Below are 24,488 nucleotides of genomic sequence, written 5' to 3' on the forward strand. Positions count from 1 at the left end.
ATGTGGTTTGGGTTTCGGGTTAATTAGCTGCAGATTGGAGAGAGAGACAAGGCAGGGCGGAGCTGCTGGAATATCGGTGTGAGCAAGTTACCGGCTCTGAAGGCACCGCCAGCCGTGTCCTGAAGTGACACCTCCCTGAAATCACACTCCGTGTGTCACACGAGTGACAGCGTTATCGGTGCCACTGCCACGCAGGGTGTTTGCAATCCCCTAGGAATGTCTGCCCTGCTGTTGTGGCAAAAACCGAGCACAGCAACACCTACACACCTTTGAACACGGATGGCTGCAGCAGCACCCAACTTCTAACAGATGCAAATTCTGCCCAGGATTTAAACTTGCCTCTGCTGAGCCCTGGGCTGCTGCAGCTGGGCAGCTCCCGGTGGGAATCTGTGCTGCAGGGATCCCTCTTGGCCATTTAACCCTGGATCTCCCTGATCCAGGCTCTTCTTGTCTTCCTGACAACAATTCCTGCAGGTCTGACATGAAAACAGCCGCACAAGAGCACAATGCAGCTCCTCTTAGCTTTTCTCCTACACTCTCCCTCCCTGCTGTCCCCCACAAAACCACTTTGATTCCACTTCTTGCTGCCAAAATTCATTTAGAAGTGGACCCGGAGTGACTGGCCTTGCTGTGGTGACACAGACACGAGGTCTGGAAGCACAGAGGCAGTGACTGATCTGCAGCGGGCACTGTGCCTCGGCTCCCGGCAGCTCCACAGATGGAAGAAATATTTTCCTAAAAAGAGCACAAGCAAAAGCTTCTACACACACTCACTTTGAGACGTCATTCTCTCACATGACAGCCCGTTAGCTCCCATAAAGACCAGATTTTAAACACTGGTCTGCCCAGAAGTCTTTGATTATTTATGTATATGGATAAGCAGAAAAAATTTTGTTTTTCCAGTGGAGTTCCAGTTTGTGTCACAAGCCAGATGTCACATGCACTTCAGAGGCTGACAAATGCTGGCTTGTTTTACTCCTGCACACAAAGGCCCAGGGTCCCCCCAAAGCTCCTTTGATAACCCCCAAAGGCAGTGACAGGCAGAGCACACTGCTGGCACTGCCCCAGCCCTGGCTCAGGCTTTTCCTCACCCCTGGCTGCAGCGCAGGATTCTGACAATAAACCTCTCCCTCCTCCTCGAGAGCACCAATCCAAGGCCCAGCTCTCCTGCTGTCTCCCTGGTTTTTGCATCTGCTCTCTCTAGAAATGATTGGAGGTTGCAGCTCCTGGATTCTCTTGCCAGCTGTGGCAGCAGTGGGGATTTCAGCAGGAAGCTCAGCCTGGGAAGGGCAGCCCCAGCCAGAGGCTATGGGATGGTGCTGGCAGCCAGGGCTGCCAAACTGGCACGAGCACCAGGGAGAAAGTTTCTATTTTTGTTATCCTTGTTCCAAGTGGGAACCGATACTGCCTGGGACAGAGCCAGGCATGTCTCAGGCTGGCACCATGCAAAGCACCTCCACGCTAATGGAAGCGGCTAAAGCCAGCTCTCTCTCTCACCAGCAGGGCTCAGATGTTTGGAGCAGCTGATCTTTCCCTCAGGTGTTCACCTCACTGCCAAGGGCTGCAGCTTTTCATGTTCTGCACTGAACACCTCCTATGCTCCGTCCTCTCCTTCAGAAAAGCGTCACAGTTTTGTTCCTGTGGCACATTATTTCTGTCCAGGGTAGAAAATGAGAAGTGGCAGCTGCTTTGATCTTCATTCAAACAGAAAACAATAAATAATTATATAGATATAAAGGCAGACAGTTTTTAAATGTTCTTTTTTTTTATTGCTAGAAGTTGGTTTCAGTCCTATTGCAGCTCTGAAATCCTTCAGTGGAGAAACATTGCAATCATTGTAAAAATCATCATTTGGTGTGCTAATATCATGTTTACAATTAATCATGAGTGCACAATTCAACAGAATATTAACATTTAACCATCAACTTTACAAATAAAATAAAGACTACAAAGATGTTGCTACTGCAGTATCAACATAAAGGAAATATTTACAATGTTTACACCCTAACGAAAAAAACAAAACCAAACTCTTCCCCAACAAAATGGTCAATTTAACCATGGACCATGATTATTTATTAAATCTTTACAGTGCAAGGTGGGCCTAGAAACCAGACCTAAGACTAAAGAGAGCCAAGAGAGTTCACAGCTCTGAGTGAGATGCACGCAGTTACACCAACAGGATCTACACCCATGAGAGATCTCCTTCCGGCTACAGACAGAAATGGAATTTGAAATCAACTTTTCTAAAGTGCTCCAATTTCTTTCAGTACAAAAATATAAAAAACTGATTTATAAACATGGCACAAATGTTATGAACCAGAGCTCGCACACATGAAGAGGAACGTGCTGATGGTGGGTGAAGAAGTCGCCAGTGGTTACGGAGATGTTGGGTCTGGTCTCGAAGAGAGAGCAGGAGAAAGGCTTTGCTTTGCCTACAGCACTTGTGTAACCTGGCATGCAGATCTGTTTCCTGGTAAATGTGAGAACTGCTGGGGAAGACAACAAAATCTCCAAACTCCCTTGCATGGGGGGCACAACACATAGGGACTCCACTGAGCAGCACCGGGGAGCCTCAGCTCCCATTCCGCAGAGTTAGAAGTAAAACAAAGTTAAGTATTTTTAACCCTTTCCTAGTTTAAGTTTTGACTCTCATTGTAAATGCAAATGACAAACACCAAGTTCCATGAATGCAGAATCATCTGACCACTACTCAGAAGGACAAAACTGCCTGCAAATTATTTAGAATGACTCCTAGCTGTGCAGGAAGGCGAGTACCTGGATGAGCAAGCGTCTCTAGGAACACCAATTCTTCTGCCTCACGCTGGGGGATGATCAGCGGCCTCAATTCGTGGGACATGCCACAGCTACAATCCACAGACAGCACAGGTAAAAACAGGGAAGCATCCACAACACACACAGGGCAGCTGTGCTCAGCACTAGTGGCCACGGAGGCATCCTCAGCCCGAACACGGGACCTCCACATTCCAGGTGGGAAGAGGAAGAGGAAGCCTCCCTAACACCAGAGTTAAATTGAAATCAGAGCCATAGAAACAGCCTCTACATAGCAACACCACAATATTGAAGGACAAACATGCTGATAATTTTAAGGCTGGGACACCAAGCAAACATGGTGGCAGTTCAAAGCTCGTGCTGGCATTTCCTCCACACCCCAGCTCAGAAAGAAGCCAAAAGGCACCTGGGAGGCACAGAAGTTTGAACTGTCTAATCCTCAGAAATCACTTAAAAAGGAAAGTTTTATCTGAAGTGATCAAGAAGTCTAATAGGAAGGATGTGACTCAGAATCAATAGCAGGTTACTTAGCCAGGACACAGCAGTACTTTGCAAACTAATTTACCTAGAAGAGTTCTTTTTCTAGGAACAAGATTTGAGTGTAGAGTCTAAAACCAGTTCACTCAGCTGGAGTGATTTGTTAACAATTTCACAGATTCAGTTTTGCACAAGTGAACAGACTCATGATTCATTTAAAGAAAGTCATATTCATTAAAAGAAAATAATTCACTTCCTTCCCTCAGCCTTCTGAGGATTCCCTGCCCACACTGTGGTAGCAATGAGGTATCACAGCACCTGCTAATCCCAAAATCTTCTCCAGGATGACCCAAGTGACAGAAGACACAATTTCTGCTCAGGGTTTCATAAAGGCAGCTGCAGCCAGATGTGCACTGAGGACAGAGAATGACTTCTAAGGTCATTTCTCATTACAGATTGAAGACCCATATTCCAAGGAGCTTCTCGAGTTTGAACCAACAGCTGGCCTGGGTCCATTTGTTATCAGCCAAAACTTATTTCAAGCACTGCTGTCAAGAAGTATTAAAAAAGTTACATTTGAGTTAAAACATTAAAATAAATGGGACCTCACTGCAGACTTAATGTTCCACATGTCACTGTCCTATATTGAAATTTGCCCATTGCACAGAAGAAAGCAGCCAATGAGCTGCTCCAGCCTTTCCAACACTCCCTCCCACACTTTAGTACAGGCACAAAATAAACCTAAATAAATGCTTCCAAAAATTGCTTCCAAGCACCAAAACTGGCATCCCTTTTTGACTCCACTGATGCAACTTAGCTTTGGGCTAAAACTCCTAAAAACCTGGTAATTTAAGGCAATGGAGGCATTGAGTTTTCACTAGGAGTGGCCCAAACCACAGCGTGAAGAACAGAACATCCTGTGCATTCCTGCTGATTCCCTGTGTGCTTCCAGGGGACCAGAGGGGACTGGAGTCTGCACATCACCCAGTGGAAAAATCAGTGCCAGTCCCACAGAGCTGCTGGATCCCACACTGCTGCATGGATCAGGAGTTACACTCATTTTAAGAGTTCCCCTCCATTCCAAACTAACTTTTTGGAAAGCAAAAAGTGAATATGGAGAGGAACTCTGTTCTAATCACCAAAGACATGGTATCCCAACAACACCAAATCAACAGTGGAACAGCCCCACTGTGTTTCCTGCTGACAATCACTCCAGGCTCTGCAGTGCTGCTGATTTACCAAGCAGTCCTGTGGTATTAAAGCCAAGTGTGTTTGCTGGGGGCTGGGGGAGCATCCCCAGTCTGGTAAGGAGCCACAGTTTGGAGTTTCCTCTCACTCAGCACCACTCAGCTAAGAAAAAGACCCTTAAATGCAAGAACTGTTCCAGCTGGTGTGCTTGTCCCTAAGAATTTGCTCAGTATTTTGTAGCTTATCTTTCCCCTGACCAGTAAATCCAGTAAATTCCTTGTCTGAAGGCAATAACCCAAATTATCACCACTTGAAAATATAAACTGCTGCTGTTTCCTGCTGAAAGTTGAAGTTTCTTGCACTGTAACTACTGAAATAGAATAGAACTTTAAAGTTCTCAAGCAAAGAGAAGTTACAGCCTAAAGAATCACTAACATCACACAGGGCCTAATCACAGGGACAACTCAGTGATTTGAGGAGACTGGCAAACACCACTGGATCCATTGCCATGAGACTGGATGGAGAACTGACCAGGCCTTCCATCCACTGCTGCTAAAATCACTTTAAATCAGTTAAAGATATATATAAAAATCTATTATCAATCATGTCCTGAAAGTATTAATCCAAGATTTGAGATCCTGATTCCTTTAAATCTGTAACAATACCCCTAAACAATCTCTCCTGTGCATCATTATCTGACCAGTCACATTCAACACACACCAGAACACACATCCTTGGGTGAGGGTGGGAAAAGAATCCGAGACACAGAGTGAAAAACACAACACAAAACGACTGTGCAAATTACTACAAAGGGAAATAATGCCTTTTCTGCAGAACACTTAATGTCACCAGCACTGCATGATCAAGAACTGACCCATTTCACAAGAGGTATCAAAGCTGGTTTAGCTGAAAGCAGCTAAACACAGGTTTAGCTAAGAGTATTTTTTTAGCATAATTATTTTTAATTCTAAAACCAAACAGTTCTTATTCCCTTCATTCCTAACATGATGCTGCAGAGAAGTCTCTGCAGTAACAGCAGCTTTGATATCTTCTGGTACTGGGAGTAAAGTCCCAACAAATTAACAAACAAACAAAGGATGAAGAAAACAGGATTAAACAAGACAATAAATTACTGCATTTGAACTCTTCCTAGACATGTCTTCAACAAAGAACAAAATCCAAGTCTCTAAATTCATTCAGAACCAACTGATGAGTTTGCCTGGGACCCTGCACTGCTGTCCCCAACAGGGACACAGGGTCCCAGTGACGCTGGTGGCCAATGAAATGTGCATTCAGTCCAACTCTTCATCATCATTGGGAATTCTCACACGTCCAACCCTTCTCCTCCACAATCAGGTGGAGCTCCTGCCCCTTGCAGATGCTGTCAGAAGCTCACCTTACCTTCTCTTCCACTGTACCTGGCCACAGGGCTTGTGCCACTGGCACACCTGGCTGGGAGGGGACTGGCTTGCTGTCACCTGCTTACCAACACACAACCCATTACTGACCTGGGAAAACAGATTTAAAAATTTGCAGCCATTTTGGGGCCTACTACTAAAACTTTTTACATAAAAATCTGGGTGGTTCAACATCACCGATAACAATTTATAAGATGGTGCCCATGAACAGTTACATTCTCCAAAAAGAGCACATTACAATAAATATCAGAATTTTAACATGCTCTGAATTGATATAGCCATGCCATGTGTCAATACACTGGAGAATTTAAAAGCAAATTGTTACTACTGTGCCCTCATTCTGAGCTGCTGGCAGAGAAGCCAAAAAAGCAGGACAATCATCCTGGTCTGCTCCTTGCTTGTAGTAACTGGGCAGGGATCAGAAGACATCCATGTGGGGTCTCCATCACGGTGCACACTGGGGCCTGAGTTCTTGAAACAGTGTGTCAAGTGATTCATCTTCAAATAAATCCCTTTTCTTCTTCAGTTAGAAGAAAATGACATCTTCTTTGCTGGTATCATCTTGCACATTCAACAGACTGGGCTGAGAGGGCACCAGGGGCTGAACCTGAACGTTACTGGGCTTGAAGAGGGTCGCTGAGGCAGATGAAAGTGCTTCTGGCTGAGCTTCTGTAGGGCCATACAGTTCTAGGGGGAATAAAACAGAAGAAGAAAGATTTGTGACACTGCAGAGACAGCCTGAGGCACTCCCTGGGCAGGCAGGTTGGCCAAGGCATACCTGGCTGGAATGCAGAGCTCTGGCTGCTCGGGAGGGATGGGCTCGCTGAGCGCCTGCCCCTCAGCACTGCCTCCTCTCGTCCAGCAAGCCTGGGGGGAAGCAGCTGCTTCTGATCAACAGAGGCTGAGGAAAACATTTCAGAAATCAGTATTTGAGGTGAGCAGCACTTCACAAATGTCACTGCTTCATGCTGGGGGCACTGTACTGACACTTCTACACACCCCAGAAAGATGCAAAACCACACAGAGCTGGTCCTACTTATATTATCTCTTCAGCTGTTTAAACTATGAATACTTTTCCTTGAAACTTCTAGTTCAGTTACTGGCAGACCCTGACAATTTCTGATTTAAAACTCAGTACTGTCAAGCACAGCAGAGAGGAAAAAAAATCTTTGTCTGTAGAATTCAAATAGCAAATGGCCATTTGTGCTACTTGTAACACACAGAGCTGTGATGAACTTTTGTCTGTGCTCTCCATCTGTCTCACAGCTGCTCAGCAGCACTGCCCACTGATTCTGCTCTTACAGCCTCTCAGTTTCTTAGTTTCAACAATGAAAGCAGTTCATGAAATGGCTATTCTGGATCTAAAGAACTTCTCTCTTCCAGTACACATTCCTTACATGTCACGAAACCCAAATTCAATATACAGCGTTTTGCCTCTGGTACAGAAAGTTTTGTTCCATTTTATTCTAAGATCTACACATGGGCATAACAAGCATGAAGCCCACTAATGCTCACAAGAGAATAGAGACCAATATATTTGTGGTTTCTACCTTTCATATAAATTACAGAAAAACACCATTAAGTCCATTTGCACTGCAGAGACCATTATGTAAGAGCTATTAAAAATAAACTGGGGAGATGTGGCATTAGAACTTTATATTACCACCATGTGGTGTGCAGGGTAAGAGGATACAGGCTTCATTTATGTGCAAAATAAGCAAAGGCACTAAACTTTATGCAGGACAGAGACAGATGTTTCTGCAATGTGCCAAAGCCACTCCTCCTGCTCTGTCTGTCAGGTTTGGCCCCGAGTCCTCTGTAGCAGTGCAGAGTGATAGAAAAACTTGCCAAATCTTATTATGGCACAATGCAAAAGAGATAATTTTATAACTTAAAATTACAGGCCATTCCCCTAAGCTGGCAGTGGGGCTACTTTAAGTGGTAGAGATAAAATGGTTTTTAGTGTGTCTGTCATTGGCAAAGATCGCTACTCCAGTACCCAGCAGTTAGAAGCAGAAATTACACCAGGACAGGGTGACTGCATTTTTACTTGCTTCTATTTGTGACAAAATTAGCCCCTTTCAAATCTACAACACACACAGCATCTCAGTTTTGGCCTGGAGATCTGTATTTAATGACTGACTGGCGCTAAGAAAAGCACGACATTCAATGTAACTACAACTCTGGACAGACAGCAAGAAAAGGCTAAGCCAGCCTCAAAACATTTTACACATGCACAAAAGCTTTTTTGTTTGGTTTTGGTTTTGCTCTTTTTCTTTAACAATACAGTTAGACAAGAAGATTTTACATTCAGGTTTAAAACCTCCCACCACCATTCTGTTTGCTGGAACATAACTCCATTTTCAACATTATCCCTTTGGGTTACACTTCCAATTTAAATAATACAGACATGGAACTCCTAACAGGATTTTAGGAGGTTGAGAGATTTCAATTGCCACAAACACACCAATAACTTGTAGCATATTAATTTCTGGGTTTCATACAGAGGTTTAAGTGCAGGGTTCTGTCTCCCTGTGATCCTGGTGGAGATCAGAAACGCATTTAAGCAGATTTAAAATCACACATACCTGAACTGTCCGTCCGATGAGATGCTTTGTTCTTGCCACCCTTCTCCTTGCTTCCTTTGGTGAAGGTGGCCAGTTTGGTGGGGATCTGCTGCTGGACTGCAGCTGGTTTCTGGATCTGGTTGGTTGCACTCAGGAGATGGATTGGCACCTCGTTCTTCAGCGAGGGCCGCGTCTCCAGCGTGGCGCTGTCCCTGCGCGCCAGCTCCGGCCGCTCCAGGTACTCCAGCCCCGCCACCGAGCTCACCCTCACCGAGGATTTGGAGCCAGCTGCAGATGGTTCCAGCCCTTCTCCGTTGAAGCTGATGGAATGACTGATCATCTGGCTCTGCAAGAGGAAAAAAAGGTGTTCTTAAGTTAAATGGGGGTTTTCAGCCTCTCCAGCACAAGGAGGAGAGGCCACCCCCAGCCCAGGCAGCACAAAGCACCTCCTAGTGCAAAGCACAACAGGGCAGACAAAGCCTAAAGGTTCCTGGGGAATAGAAGAAAGAGCAAGAGTGTAGGTCCTTGCACACTGAAAAGAACCTCAGCAGCTCCAAACTGCTCAGCAGTGCACCTAGGAAAGAGCAGACTGCATGGGGTGATGACAGAGCAGAGAGAAAGCAGGACTTTCAGAAAGGTTCAATGAACCAATTTAACCAGACCTCCAAATTTCTACTTAAAACACAAGAAATGTTTTTAGAAATCAACTGTACTAAATGCTGTTGATGTAGCACAGCTTCTGCCATTGCTTGCCTGCAATAGGACAGTTCCTGAATTTGAAAACTACTCAGTCAGGAGTATTTTCAACACAGTTGAAAATAACGTTTTCTCCATTTCTGAATATTCTCATTGCCAGATATCTGGGTGGAACTTCACAGACACTAGGAAACTGCCAAGCTCTGATCTCTCTGAGCATAGCCATCACCAGCTACTTCAGGTGATGGTTCAAGGAGCCCAGTGAAAGGCTGTGACAGGTTGGTGCTGCAGCAAGTGCAACCTTCATGCAGAAACCAGGGGGTTATTAGGAATAAAACTGAGAAAACCAACCCCTCACCTGGCCCATTTCCGGGGAGAAGGTGCCTGACACCGTGTTCTGCTTCTTCAGCTTCTTTAGCTGATCCAGGCGCTCCTTCTCCTTCTCCACAGCCCTCTGGGCCTCCCGCAGCCTCTCCAGGTCGTGCTGATAGGCCTCCCTCTGCCTCTCCAGCTCTTCCCTCTCCTGGCTCAGCCTCTCCTGCTGCCGCCGCTGCTCCTCCGCGCGCTCCTGCTGCCGCGCGTCCGTCAGCTCGAATTCCCTCTGCTGCCGGCTCCTCTCCCGCTCCAGGCGCTGCTGCTCCAGCTTCAGCTGGCTCTGCAGCTTCTGGACATTCATCAGTTCTTCCCTCTGCTTTTCAAAGTTCCTCTGCTTCTCCTGCTCCAGCAGCAGATTCCCTCGGGTGGACTGCAGCCGGTACTGCTTCTCCCGGTCTGCCATGGTGGCTCGCTGCACCTCAATGTAGCTGTCCTGCTGAGAAATCACAGCCTGGAGGGGAGAAAAGTCCAGCATCAGGCACCCAGGGTCAAAAAACGTGCACAGCTAAACAGGAGACAACAGCATCTATCATTTGAGTTCAAAGAGTCTTTTTCTTCCACAGCATATCTTAATTCCAGCTGGTACAGCCTATGGTGACTGACATGACATTGGAGATGGCCAAGCAAATAAATTATGTTTATGTGTGTCAAATTGGACATTTCTTGCACCTAGAATTGTTACCCTGAATCAAAACAGTCAAAAGATTGCTGATTACAAGGTACCAGTGAAAACAACTCATACACACGTGTATGAACAATGAGCACAGAGAGGAGATAGAGCTCAAAGCAGGAAAACAATTAAGTGAGCAGGAAAAAGGAAATAATTACTTAAGACAACAGTTCTAACACTTCCTCCAAAACACCAGGCACAGTTTCCTTGAGTCTCAGGTCCTGCACTTCATTCCAGCTTTAGGGGATATTTTCAAAGTAGATCCTCTCCACATCTGCATAATTTTTATTACATTTGGTGCCTAACAAATCTCTTGGATGGCAAAAAATGGTTTACCTGAAGACTGAAGAGCAACTGTAACAGCGTCTGTATCCTTTGGACAAGCTGAAGAGGAGGAAAAAAACATTAGGCACTTCAGCAGAGCTCGGTTTTGAGGCCTTAGATTTTTAAAAAAATATTTTTAAGCAGCGAAAATAATCCATGGTATCTGTACAAAAACACACACAATGGAAGCATGGCCACCAGAGTACTCTAGCATAGCAAAAGCCAATATGCAGGCACAAGGAATTTCAGTTTATTATCCTTGTGCAGATGTGAATCAGTGCCCAGCAAATCTCCCTGGGATTCCTTGGAGAAGCCCTCATCATCTTCTCTTCAGCTGAACTATTTAACCATCACTTCCTCCCATGCCCCAGCACTGAATCACTGCACAGGTACAGACCTCACAGGGATTCAGAGGCAAGTTTGCCCAGTGAGCTGTTAATGTGCTGGGTTCCACAGACATTACAAACATTGAGTTTTGGAGGTGGTTTGGGGTTGATTTTACATGCTATTATTATGCTATGGCTATTTGCCATTGGATTTCCTAGCAGCAGAAATAACATACCTGAGACTCTACGGTGGGCTGAAAACCACTGCTGTCATCCAGCCTTGTCCCATCACTCTGTAAGGGAGACAAAACCAACATTTGTGCTAGGGACATTTGTTGGGCACTGCCAGAAAAGGCTGGGATTGCTCCCATGCACTGAAGGACATACAACAAAAATACTGAATTCTTAAGCCAAGCTAAAACAGCAGTGTGGTGATGAAAGCCTGAGTTAATGGTACAGCATCAAACAAGCAAATGGAAAACTGAATTTTCTTGCCTCTCAAGTGCTGAGCTACCAAGTCACCCCACAAAACAGCCTAAATGGAGTCAAGTAATTTTACAGACAAAGCTGTTCCAAGTCCAGCCTGCCACTATGACAACTTTTAACTTTGTGAGATTTGTTCTGCACCACTATCATGATGAGGAACACAAGCAAAATAATTTAAATAGCTCATAAGGCCAACATACAGTTTGAGATCCTTCCTCTGCATCAGAAGATGGGTCATGGAGTTGTACATCTGAGCTCAGTGCAGGGCCTCTCCAGTCCCACTGCCTCTGCTCACCACCACTGTTCTTCCTGCCTGCAACAGGAGAGGAGTGTGAGGAGCACAGGGCCTGGGATAACTCAGTGAGTGCCAGAGCAAGCAGGAAACCATGGTGACTTTGAACCAAAATGCAGCTGCATGGCTTCTCCATGCTGATCCCACGTGGAACATCAGGCAACAGTGACACACAGAGCTGCTCAAAAAAGTTTCAAAACTTGAGAAGACCAGGTTAAGATAAATAGGGAGGGTAAGTTCAAATTACGTTACACTATTTTAAGTGAAGCAACCACAGTGTCTGCATGAAAATAATCAGCTCCCAGAACTGCAAGTTCATGACATGGCATACTGCTCAGCAGGAAGATTGCAGTCACAGCAGCACCACTGTGAGTGTGGAAGGAGGTATGAGGAGATGGATCTCTTCTTGTAAAAAGTGTGTGACAGATGTATGGAGCCTTCCAGACATCAGAAAGTCTTCTAGAGATTAACAACCAGTGAAATAAGAGCCATTTGCTTTTTCAATTAATGTATGAAGCAAAAATGAAGATAAATAGTATCTGGTCTTTCCTCTAGTTTCATTAATTAACTGATAAATCATCTGTGTCAAAGGGACAATTTATATTATCTAAGGACTCAGCAAACCTCTAGTGACTCATGAAAAAAATGTTCATGACATAATGAAAGCAGACAGTTGAACTCAAATTTTCTATATTTTCAAGCCAAGCTTATTTTTTTTAACAAAATTAAAAGCTTTGTGTGGAACTGTGGTAATTATAAAGAATGTGTTAAAGTAATGCCCTCAGCATATCACTGAGAGCCCTACTCTGCTCTCTAGTGTCGGTATCAGGAGCAGAAGATCCAACATGCTGGAAATGCTCTGATCCTCCTTTTTAGAGCCTGGTGCAGCTTCCTTATATGACAGCCTCAATTCCTTGTTCTTATTCTCTGTACAGCAATCACAGTAAAAAAAAAGATCAAAAAAATGCTTAATGTTCCCTTTCTTACTTTTACTTGAAATTGAGGGACTGCTGTCATATCCTCCGAAGGTCTCTGCTCGCCGGGGGAGTCCTGAGCCATCCTCACGCTGACAGGAGGCACTGCCAAAGTGAGTGAAGATAAAGTCCTGGAGATTTTCAGCTGGGGAAGAGAGAACATGTCATGTAAAGAGCCATGTCTATGCAGCAATGCAAATTATCATGCTAATGAGTCTAAAAAACCATTTTAACCATCAAGCCCACTAAAAGTTCAGGCAGTCTGAGATGTCCTGCAGTACAGATGACTTTTCCTTTGTGAGTAGCTCTGCATGACAGGTTCTTCATATGAAGATGAGCTCTTCCTTAACTGCAAGTTAAGATTATCAAGCCTTGAGTGTTTGTATTTTCTTTTTTTTTTTAATAGAAACTATGTTTGGGTTTGGGCTTATTTTCTTTCTAAACAGACTATCTTTAGACAGGCTGTTTTTAATAGATAACCCTCCTATAATATTACATTTCATGACTGTGTATTATTAGAGCACTCTGTTACCCTTTCTGAACAGACTCATCCTAAGATTCCACTGGTTGATCCTTAAAAATAAACCAATCCAAGCTGTGCAGGTCTCCCTCCTAAAACCACTCCACCTTTCCTGCAGATAGGTTCTGAGAACGAGGAAGTCTGAACCGTGTTACATAAAAGCATTATGTTATTAGAGGATGATTTTCAGGGCCTGTACTTAGATCCTGGGTGTTTATCCCCACCCCAGCACCCGTGTGAATGCCCACACATTCCCACATTCCATTCACCTTCGCTCACTGCAGACTTCAGAATGGCCTCTCCTTGCAGATTCTCTGAGATATCCCCCCGAAGAAGCAGCCTGGCCCGGGATCCTTGGGAATGGTCTTCAAAGCCATTCACCTCAGCCATTTCCAGATAAATCTGTTGCTTCTCAGTGAGACTTTGCAGAATCAGGTCATCTTTCATGTTCAAACGCTCTGAAGGAACAAACAAATTCAGTCCTGCCTTCCTTGTGGCTGTCACAGAACCGTGTTCAATTTGGGAGATTATCATTCATTTTATGGCCAGAGCATCAAATGCAGAGATATAATTAACAGTTAAGGAGAAAACTTATGGAGCAGACAAAGCTTATTAGACTTCTTTAGCCACTATTTCTACAGAATCTTACACCACCTTGAAAGACTTATGAAGGAGAAGCTTGATCATATCTTGATAAAGAATGAGACAGCCATAAATCACAAATAATGCTGAGAAGCAGCTTGTGGAATATATAACTAAGTCATTACCTTGAAGATCTTTTAACTTTGCAGCTCTTGCTTCAGCCAGCCTCCTCTCTGCTTCAGGTTCATTAAAAGTTCCTCCTTCCTCATCAGGACAGCTGTCCAAAGGGAAAGACAGATTTAAGTTTGATTTGCATGTGAGATAATTTAAAACCATCTCAGGATTCAACCTGAAGCTTTTGCCTCAGTTGTGGTTTATCCTGGGTGTCAATCTTCCTCCCTTTTCCAAAACCCTGTTGTGCATCTGACATCAGTGAGCCTTTTTTTTTTAAATAAAAGCAGGATAAAGTCTTTGACTAGTTTTTATTTCATTTTTATCAGTGGTTTCTTCCCAATGAACACAAACAATACTGCTCACTGAAGTCTTATAAAGAAAGTTTAGGGAGAGTCAAATGGATTTTAAAGATAAATTTATATCTGTTAGTGCTGTGAAGAGAAGATAAGCAAGAAATCAGTCCCTCCTGCTTTCCCTCCTCCCTTACCTCTCCACAGCCCTGCGGATGTGTGCCATCCACGAATTCCTCTCCTCTTTGGAGCTGGTGTGAATTTCATACATTTCTGGTCCTTTTAAGGAAGCACTAATTAAGAACATTGCCTTTTCCTCATTAGCTACCTCTCTCACAATCAACTTTTGCAGCGAGATAACTGGTGGCTTAGAGTCCTGTAAAATAAAATACCATTTATTGCAATACATTATATGTGTTCTTTAGGAATTGTGTTTCCTAGCTGCCCCTATTTATTTATTATTTAAATATTAATATATGTATAATATTTATATTATTATTTATTTAATATTTAAATCCCCTTGTTTATTATTTATTTCCTATTTATCCAGAGCCACCAGGAACTGTAACATCATGCGATAACTCTGACCTTTTCACACGACACTTTTAATGTTGTCATTTTTCTACCACCAATGAAAACATGGAATGAAGAATGTACATGTCAAAAACAAGAGGTCTTGATACCTGATTGAACATCAAAGCCTGTGTCAATTTAAAGATTCCCACTGAGTCCCAGAAGTCAAGAACAGGCTCAAAAATTTTTGTTCAAAAGGGGGCAAACCCAAAATTTGAAAAAGAAAAAAAAATTTGATTTCACACATTGTGAAGTGAAAGGAGAGAACAAGACAAGTGTTAGAGGTTTTATGCTGACTACAAAAGAAATAAAACAGAGGTGTTAGAGGGTGTCAGGCCCTGATAATGATACCAGGTGACAGGTAGTGTATTGTATAATGAGGATTAACTGGATTAGCTGCCAGCCTTTGCAGTGAAAACACATTTACAGGAGGGATATTAGTTACTAAAAACCTGTCTAGGCTTCCTACAGCACAGCTCCAACATATGCAGCCTAGAAAGTTCCTTCCCAGGATAAAGCAGCTCTTTGTGACTGCTGAAGCCTCCCAGAATAATCTAGAACTGAACTGTGAAGCAAACACCAGGAACAGCAGCCTCTGCCAGCTTCTCTGAGCAGCTGTACTGCAACTCCAGCCACAAACAGAGGGCACTGGAAAAACAGAATCACTGAGCAGATCCATTTGCTCCCTCACTTGATTTATTTATGGAGAAGTGATATTAAATTTCAAATGAACTGTATACATACAAAGATGAAAAAAATTGGTCAGACTAAGTGTAGAGCACGTTTCCAGAAGGGAAAAAAATCCACCACACAGCACCCTGTTCTGTGCATTAGGAGAAGGGTAATTTGAAAAGCAGTTGTTTGTACAGCCCTGAGGTCACCAAAATAGCTTTTGCCATTAGAATTCAGCTCTAATGTTAATGTCTCAAAAAAAATACATCCAAGAAAACAATTACATAAAAGAGTTTCTCTGTTACAGGTTCTACAACAGCCATCAGTGAACTAGATGAGGACAAAATGTACAAATTCACTTCTTTGAGGACACCTGTGGAAATGCCCTAGAAAAGCAAGTGAATTGACTGAATGTTCTGGAGTGCTGCAGTAATAACATCTGTATTTAGTGCTTATTCCACGTATTTCAGGAAAGTTCTCTGCCCCTAGGGAATCTCAGGGCACTATGACCACAGTTACCATGTCTGAGATGGCAGATTCTCTCCCTGCACACTAAACAGAAGCAGGATTGATTTGCAAGTGTTTTTCAAAGTACAGTTCTAGCATGTGCAATGTCCATGACTGGTACAAAATCTCAGCCTAACAAGTTCAGTGGAAGTCACAGCACAAGAAGAGAAGCAGTGAAAACCATGGGAGATGTGGCAGCTACAACTGGCCAATGCAAGGAAATACATTTTGCACTGGGAGAGTGGGGAAAGGATTCAACAAGTACCAGAACTGCTTCAGAAAAAGTGATTCCATAATACATGGCTGATTTATTTACTTAATTTTCTTTCTAAACCTCCTATAACAAGTATCTAACATCCCTAATTGTGTTTCTTCTGTAGTTACTGTCACTTTCATAAGTCCTCTAAGTGCATGTGTTAAATAAAGAGAATAATACTTACCACAGATGCAAATGTGTATTTTTGGTCCTTTTCTTGTAAGAGCAACAGTACATCAGTGAGCAGGACTGCCAGAATATCTACAGTAACAAAAGAGACAAAAAAAGGAAAGAAAGTAATATTTTAAAGCAGAAAGACCAGTCCAGACTCAAAAATCACTTAAGTTGTATTTCCTGCAGGCCAGGGAATACTATGTCATCATTTGCAATATTGGGTTTGTTACTGCCTTCCACTTGGGCTGTCCCCAGCCAGGCTGCACCACGCAGAAGCAGCTGATTTAAACAGAGCTCATTTAAAGCTGGAGAACACCCACACAGACATCCTACACATGGACTCCAGCCCTACAGAGGGAACGTGTCCCTCTCAACAGCAGATCCTTCTGGAACTGCAGCCATTCAGGGTCCCACCTACTCCTGGCTGCACTTTCTGTGCCACTGAAGCTTCTCCTTGAACACTTGAGCAATGAAGCTGCTCAAATATTCCCTGATGGCCACTGCTTTGATTTTCTGGCAAATGCAGAATTAAGTGTCATGCGGCTGACACGACACAGGTTTTGCAAAGTGTGAAGCAGAGCTCGCACAAGATAATGCCTTTCCACAGGAGACTAAGTCAGGATGACTCAAAGCTTTGTCATCCACCTGAAGACTTCCCTCTTGAATTGGGAAGCAGATCAGCCAGATAATAAGCAAACAGCATAAGGAACTTATCATGCACCATTACAGAGATGCTTATTGGACAAGCCAAGAATAGAACAAGTGCTATTTCCTCCAATATCCTATTAAACAAGCAGGTTATTGTCATCTTATTTTATACCCAATCGATCAGTAATAAACAGCTACGAAAAAAAAAACCTAACATAAATCTTGTTTCCCAGTTGTGTTTTTGCCCTTGCTGGTGCTGTACCTTTGAGCCGCCCTGATGCAGCTTTCCAGTACAGCATCCCATCCAGGAGCAGCCGCCTCTGGCCCATGTCATCCTTCCTGAACAAAAGCCCATTCTTGCATTTCCCAGATGATTTCAGCTCCATTTTGTGCATGATCTCCTTGAGGCGCTGCCCCTTCTCGCACTCGTTTACCATGGCATCTACGTGGGTGATGGTGTCCTTAATTAAACCAAGGGCCTGGGTCAGCTCTTCGTAATCTCTGGTTCCAGCTAAGGGAAAAGAGAAGCAGTCAGCCATGTCTTCAATTCCAGAATACATCAGCCATCCAAATGTATTTTAGCATAAGGGTTCTATAACATCTAACAGTATTTTTTAAGAGCTTAAGTTTAAAAATAAAATATAATAACCTAAAGCTCTAAAAAGCTAATGAACCAACAGGTTTAACAGCTATGGATTCGTGGTTGCAGACTTTAAATGCTGCTCTTCTCCTCTGAGGAGAGGCTGGGAGAATTGGGATTGTTCAACCTGGAGAAGAGAAATTTCAGAGTGATCTAAGTGTGGCCTGAAGGGAGCCTACAGGAAAGATGGAGAGAGACTGTTTAACAAGGGCCTGGAGTGACAGGACAAGGGGGAATGGCTTTAAGCTGAAGAAGGAGAGGGCTAGATGGGATATTGGAAAGGAATTCCCCACTGTGAGGGTGGGCAGGCCCTGGCACAGGGTGCCCAGAGCAGCTGTGGCTGCCCTGGGTCCCTGGCAGTGCCCAAGGCCAGGCTGGACAGGGCTTGGCGCAGCCTGGGACAGTGGGAGGTGTCCCTGCCATGGCAGGGGTGGAATGAGATGAACTCTAAAGTCCCTTCCAACCCAAAGCAGTCTGTGATTCTCTTGACACTCTAAGCTGAGACTGATCTGGCATCACCAGCCAACAGAGAAGTGAGAAAGCAGCTAACAGCCTGTCTGAGGTAAAAACATGCAAAACAGGGCAGAAAATGGACCAAGTGACAAAGTGTGAGGCTTCTGGGACGCATCCCCACCTTCCGTGTTCTGAATGATGCGTTCCACCAGGACCGGGTACTTGGTGATGCGCTGGGTGACCAGGAGGATGCACTCCTGAACACCCAACCTCCTCACGATGGAACAGTTCCCAATTTTCTAGAAAACAGGACAAACCTTGTCACACCCACTGTGCATGGTGCTGCTCCAACTCCCTCTCCGTTCACATGGTTTCTGCCCCAAAATACCTCTGCACATTAGACACAGCACCATGAAATTAGCTGCACTCTTCTACTAAAGCAAAACTCCTGAGAGCATTCAAAAAATTGCCTTTATTACTGGAAAATATCTTAAGTATTGTTTTCAACTACTATTAACTAAATGTGGAGTCAATCAGGAAAACTTCCAAATCTGAACTCCCTGACTGCCTGTTGCTAACTGATCACCCTTTATAACAGGGTCAGACCTTAAATACATAGGAAAGTTCTGTGGTTTTAAAACTACACCCAGCCACCTACCAGTCAAATCAGATCAATAATGAAGAAATTAAGTGTTTACTTCACCACTGTATGCTCCCCAATAGCCTGACCTACAGAAACACATTCCTGTTTAGAAAGGGAGGACTGTAAAGCACCAGCAGGAGACCACAGTACCAAGATCTTTCTCTTCAAGGACTGAAGCTCCATGTTTTAAAACTCTGGTCACTTATTTAGCTCCTTGGAAGTGAAGGGCTCTCACTTTAAAGGTGCCTGGCTAAGACAAGCTGTAAGTACAGAGCTGTGCTGGAAAGTTCACACAGTATCACTTACTGGTGACTGGAAAATGAGAATATTTAGGCCTCTGCAAAGCCATCTGAGATTCAGGTTACAGCTTCCACTTGGGCCATGTCTCTTCAGCCCTTGCTATTAACTGCACGTTAGAGTGTGCAGCCAACCACCCTGTACCCAATCTCCTGGGTTTGGAAAGATGATGGCGTGAGCAAAATCTGTCCCTGCTTTTTCTATAGCAGCTCATCAACATCATTTATCATTGATTTAATTTATTAAGAAACCGATTTACCCTGATGGCCACACAGCAGGACAGAGCCCTGAATAGAACAAATACTCTGCTCTCCAGTCCTAGGTGCTCTCAAGAGCCTGCCACAAATGCAGCACTTGCTAATTGTGGTTTTGTCTCCAAATAGCTCAAATGGTCTAAAATACAAGAAGCTCACAACCCACCAAATAATGAGAATATGCCTCTAACCCTGCTCATTAACGTTTGAGGGATCTTCAAGTACAAAACAAAGCCCAAATCAGTGAAGTATATTTTGCATAGTCAGAAAAGGAGACTTCTGGTTATTGTTTACCTTTATTAAGTTTTGGAACTTCTTATTGCTTTGGAACAGGTCTTTGTAATGGCTAACAGCTTCATTGTGTCCACAACAGAACACACCATATTTTTCTTTCATTCTCTCCCCATTTTCACCTGAAAACTAATTGGAAATAGAAAAATAAAAGACATGAATCATTCAGAGTAAACCTACCTCCACTATAAACCCCAAGTTTAACATGGTTTCTGAGACATTTCTCCTATATTGCAATTTCTCCTGTACCAGAAATGAGACATTTATGCAGTGTGACATGTGAGGGCTTAGAATACCACAAGACAGCCAAATATTTAATGATGGTTGTAATTATGAGAATTTCTCAAAAGGATTTCTGGACCCCTGCACTTAAAAAGTCTGTGAACTGTAAAAGTTGAAGGGCAGAAAAAAATGGATAAAATAGTTGCATCCACTCCATGCTAGAATGGTGCTAAAGCTGCCATGAGTTCACAGGATCCTGACTGTATTTGTGAAAGATTAGAACAAAGTTTGGCTTTATCTGAAGGAGAGCCAAGTTTGGAATGGACACTAGGACTATGTTACTTTACTCTTGGAATAGATGAAAAATAGAACCAAACAAGTCACATATGCCACAGCATATGTGCATGTCCAGGGAACATTTAATGACCACTTCATGTTGTTTGTGACTAGATATATTCCTGGCAGTCATGCTCCCATATTAACTGGGAAGAGAACCATAAACTCAGGATGAAATCAATCTTTGCATCACATAACTTTACCCTCACAGGCAGCTTTTTAGAAGGTTTATAGTGTCAACATCATTGGTAGGATTTAATTCACACCTGTTTTACCAAGAGGTCTCCAATGTTCTGGATTATGTAATTTCGGTCACTGCCTTCTTCCAAGGATTCCTTTCTTCTCTCCTTCAGCTGGAGCAGGAATTGCCCGTGCATCTCCAGCAGCTCATCCACACAGGGAAAGAGCTTGTTGATGACTGCATTTGAGAACTGCAGCTCCTCTCTCATGGCTTTGGAGTACACCTTCAGCATTATTTTCAGTGTCCTAACATGGTGCATTTCAGTCTGCATTAGTTCTGGGCGAGGGGAAATACAGAAATAAAATCAAAAGTCGTTTATATGCTGTGAGACATAAGAGCAGGCTCTGAAAGCCACGATCTTCTTCACTACAGTCTTTGCATCACTCATGTGAAGCTCTTAAATTTGCCTTGCTAATGTCCCAACCCAGCAGTGACTGACCCTACTTATTTAAGGACATCTCCCAGTGCCAGTGGAGCTGTTCCCTCATTGTACAGCCGGGCTTTGCTGTTTACAGAGCCCTGCTGAAACCCATGGGATGCTTAAAGGCATTCACACAAGGAATTACACACATTAACACAGGTAACAGACTCAAAAACCGTCACTCAGTTTTAGCTTTCAAGCACAAATCAAAATGGGAACCAACAAAAACGATTTCTGCTTTGTTTCACAAGAGTGGCACTATGAAATAGAAAAAGTTTAAAGAATAACAAATACTCTTACCATAAATTACATCTTGCCTTTTTATAACGTCTTTCCTTTGCCTTTTTGCATAAGGCTGTTCCACTGCAACACTCCAAGACTCTGCCTCAAACTCATGAGCATCTGTTTCTATTTCACTCCGGAGGGACACAGAATATGCATCTAGACCAAAAGCATTTCAATTATTATTAAATTATTATAATTAAATATGATTCGATTTCAATCATTATTAAATTGCTTCTCACCATATCCCTCTTTACCATGAGTAACAATAACAAGAGCAAAAACACCTCGATGCTACTTTAAACCCATGGGAGAAGTTGCATAACACTCCTGAAAAGCACAGAAATTCCATACCTTCCAGAAAAATGGAGTCTGCTGTTGAAGGTGCAAGCGAGACAACGTCATCTGAAGTCTGCTTAAATTTTATAAAGCCTGAATCCCCTTCATCCATGTCTCCTGAAATTAGCCTAAATGGCCAAAGAAATTAGACCAGAACAATTAAAATTAAAAAAAAAAAATCCAATTTCTTTAACAAGCATCTTTCCTAAACTATGGTGCAATTATCTTACAATAAATAAATAAGATATCACTGTGCTCTTTAAACAGTTAAATCAACTTAGCAACTCCAGCACTGAAATTCTGCAGTTTAATTAGAGCAGCATGAGCAAAGCTTGTAACTTCTGGTATGACAGTTTACAAGGACATCACCTGGTGACAAGCCACAGCCAGTTCAGAGTACAAAGGGCACTTTCACTGGGAAGGGAGGATAACTGGGGCACATCAAAAGTAAATAGCTACTTAAAACAGCAGATAGCCTTGAGTTTGCCTACTATTTTAATGAAGGTATTTAGCAATTTAAAACACTGCTGCCTCCTACACCAGTCAGCACCAGCCCAACCTAGAACAGCTGAACTCAGACGAGATCACTGAATTTCACAGCAGTTCTCAAGACAAATACACCCATGAAAACCATACTCTAGACAGAAACACTCAGATACTGCAATATTTTATACAATATCTTTTGTGACACAGGACACAGGGACTAAAGACAAAAAGGAAAAAAAAAAAGCATTGTTCAGGGAAAAATCTTGCAGAATTAAAAGCTCAATAAAACTCTTCTGAGGTTGAAAACACGGCATGAGTTCTCATTTTTCTCTTCACACCGGGGAGGTGGGGAACAGCTGAAACCAGTGGATTAGAAGAAAAGCATTTTTACTCACCCAAATTTATTAACAGCTCCAGCAGTGTTCAGTGAAGGCTGGGAATGTCCTCTTTGGGCGATAGTCATCCCGAGGTTCCGGGACAGAGCTGGGGTGCCATCCGCTCCCAGGAGGAGACTTCGGGGCTGCTCCTTCAGAGAAGTGGCTAAAGAGGCAAAAATGGAATTGGTACTCAGAAAATGAGGCGTGCACTGCAGCTCGCCTGCTCTCAGCCCTCGCTCGGAATGCGGACGGAGAACTGACAGGATCTTGGATGTCAGGAGCTCGTTGTCCAAAAAAACATTCTCATTCCATTTTCTTGAAAAGGAACCACAAAAAGACAGCTCGGGGTGAGCTGGAATCGCATTGCTTCTGCCGCTGCTTTTTGAATTTGTATTCCCCATGCTCACCACTGGCTGCCCTCAGACCTGGCACAGTAAAGTGGCCCCAGAGATGCTCTGTTTTTATACTACCTGTGATCCTTCTAGAAATGTAAAGCTGCCACTTAACTTACTGTATTGGCTAAATCAGCAGGTCTGAAGTGCAGGAAATTGGTCCCTACTGTGCCCATTTAGTGTGGAAATTGCAAAGTATCTTCTCCTTTAGTAAAACACCAGAACCTACACACAATTATTCACACCCCACCGTATAAGGGCATAGAACATTTCATGGCAAACAAGAAAAATCAGAGATCACAGGAAAAAAAACTCACAAGCTCCTTGCAACGTTTATTGCTCACAGCGATTTATATCTGCATGCACACACACTGCACATAATAGATACCAGAGCTAAATTTAATTTTAATACTGCAGCTTTTTAATGCTTTTTAAATCTAGACAGACTGTGAACTGGAAAGATATTTGAAACTTTAATCACTATTACACAATACGTGGAAGCCTGTAATAGACTTATAAAAAATGGATACAATTATTTAGCACTAATGTCTGTAATAAATGATAAGGAACAGGAGACAAAATATATCCTTTTAAAAAAGGAACTTCAGGGAAGTCAAAGATGAAGACTCAGCCAGGCAATCTTTAGAATTGATCCCTGACAAGGGCTGTAGCTGCTCTTTTTCAAAGAGCTTTTAAGGACATGGGAGTGGGATCTCACGGATCCCAGGGCTCTGTCACTGCAGGGACAGACCCAGCTCCTCTCCCAGCCCCATGGCCAGGGGGCTGCTGCTGTGGGAATTCAAGGGGGTCTCCAGTTCCCAGACAAGGTTTATGCATCACTTTTCTGCTAAAAACACTGGTGTCCACCCAGCCCTAAAGTTCCCCTTTTTCAGCCTGCCCTCCTTAGTGTACCTTCACTAATAATTCTCTCTCCCACTTCTGCCTTGTTCAGTGAGGCACAGTTAAATCAAGGTATTTGTGGTTCTTGTCATGAAACAGGTTTTTCCACATTTTTTCATATCCCGTGCTCTATACCTGCTTGTTTCTCATTTCATCATCATTGACAGAAGAATTGTTTTGGGGCTGCAGGGGAGGTTTCATCAATGACATTTAATAGAAATTATATCACCATATCTTTTCATGCTGGAAATACCTTTCCCAAAACTATTTGGGTTTGAAACCTCCTAGCTACACACAGAGTACACTGTCAGTCTACAACAAACTGGGTAAACTGAGTCCTTTCTATCCCCTCCAAGCCCCAAAAGGAGACAAATTAAGTATCTGAAAGATTTGCCCAGTCAGATTTCTTAAACAAAGGCTTAATAACCAGTAACACCTTCTCGTGTTTCCATTTGGGGAAGTATTGAAATTATTGGCCATCAAGTTCTCTTTCTGTGCTCCACAAGCCAGGAACACAAAGTTCTGTTACACAGGGATAGGCCAGACCCAAAAATCTTCAGAGGCAAAACAAGGGGAGAGGGATGGGGACACACAACACAGTTTATACCTCTATAAAATGAATTTTTCTTCTACATTGAGACAACGTCTTTGGGGTTTTTTTGCTGGGCACTGCAGTCTGCAGGGTTATGCTGTGGCTCACAACATACAATGCCCAGGCTTTTAGCTGTTCCTTTAATTTCCAGCTCCTGCTTTTGACTAAGGAAAGCGAGTCCTGCCTGCGTGGCGGAGCCTGCACGGCCCACAGGGCATTTTCTGAGTTCAATTAGCACTGTCTGCACACTGCTGTGCCCCACATCGATCGCTGCTCCCCTCACACACGCCAGCCCTACAGACAACTTCTCCCTTTTTCATTAGCCCCTGCTTCCTATTTTAGT

At 43.4% G+C, this 24,488-nt stretch overlaps 1 protein-coding gene across 3 annotated transcripts in view; it reads right to left on the reverse strand.

Annotated features, from left to right (window-relative positions):
• Positions 1-1,745: 1,745 nt before the first annotated feature.
• ARHGEF18 (Rho/Rac guanine nucleotide exchange factor 18) overlaps positions 1,746-24,488 on the reverse strand; it is a 51,183-nt gene continuing 28,440 nt past the window's right edge. For all 3 annotated transcript variants that reach the window (XM_063403217.1, XM_063403220.1, XM_063403219.1), the window contains 19 exons: positions 22,280-22,424; positions 21,414-21,526; positions 21,078-21,218; positions 20,382-20,632; positions 19,561-19,686; positions 18,254-18,371; positions 17,242-17,490; positions 16,342-16,418; positions 14,347-14,525; positions 13,871-13,962; positions 13,373-13,561; positions 12,597-12,728; positions 11,518-11,630; positions 11,068-11,124; positions 10,518-10,565; positions 9,495-9,962; positions 8,462-8,786; positions 6,652-6,774; positions 1,746-6,560 (listed from right to left, as the gene is read on the reverse strand). In XM_063403217.1, the coding sequence (XP_063259287.1) occupies positions 6,400-6,560; positions 6,652-6,774; positions 8,462-8,786; positions 9,495-9,962; positions 10,518-10,565; positions 11,068-11,124; positions 11,518-11,630; positions 12,597-12,728; positions 13,373-13,561; positions 13,871-13,962; positions 14,347-14,525; positions 16,342-16,418; positions 17,242-17,490; positions 18,254-18,371; positions 19,561-19,686; positions 20,382-20,632; positions 21,078-21,218; positions 21,414-21,526; positions 22,280-22,424 (3,107 nt within the window). In that variant the 3' untranslated portion in view covers positions 1,746-6,399. The remainder of the gene's footprint in view (positions 6,561-6,651; positions 6,775-8,461; positions 8,787-9,494; positions 9,963-10,517; positions 10,566-11,067; positions 11,125-11,517; positions 11,631-12,596; positions 12,729-13,372; positions 13,562-13,870; positions 13,963-14,346; positions 14,526-16,341; positions 16,419-17,241; positions 17,491-18,253; positions 18,372-19,560; positions 19,687-20,381; positions 20,633-21,077; positions 21,219-21,413; positions 21,527-22,279; positions 22,425-24,488) is intronic.

The sequence above is a fragment of the Prinia subflava genome, chromosome 8 (assembly GCF_021018805.1).
Source record: "Prinia subflava isolate CZ2003 ecotype Zambia chromosome 8, Cam_Psub_1.2, whole genome shotgun sequence".
Lineage (NCBI taxonomy): Eukaryota > Metazoa > Chordata > Aves > Passeriformes > Cisticolidae > Prinia > Prinia subflava.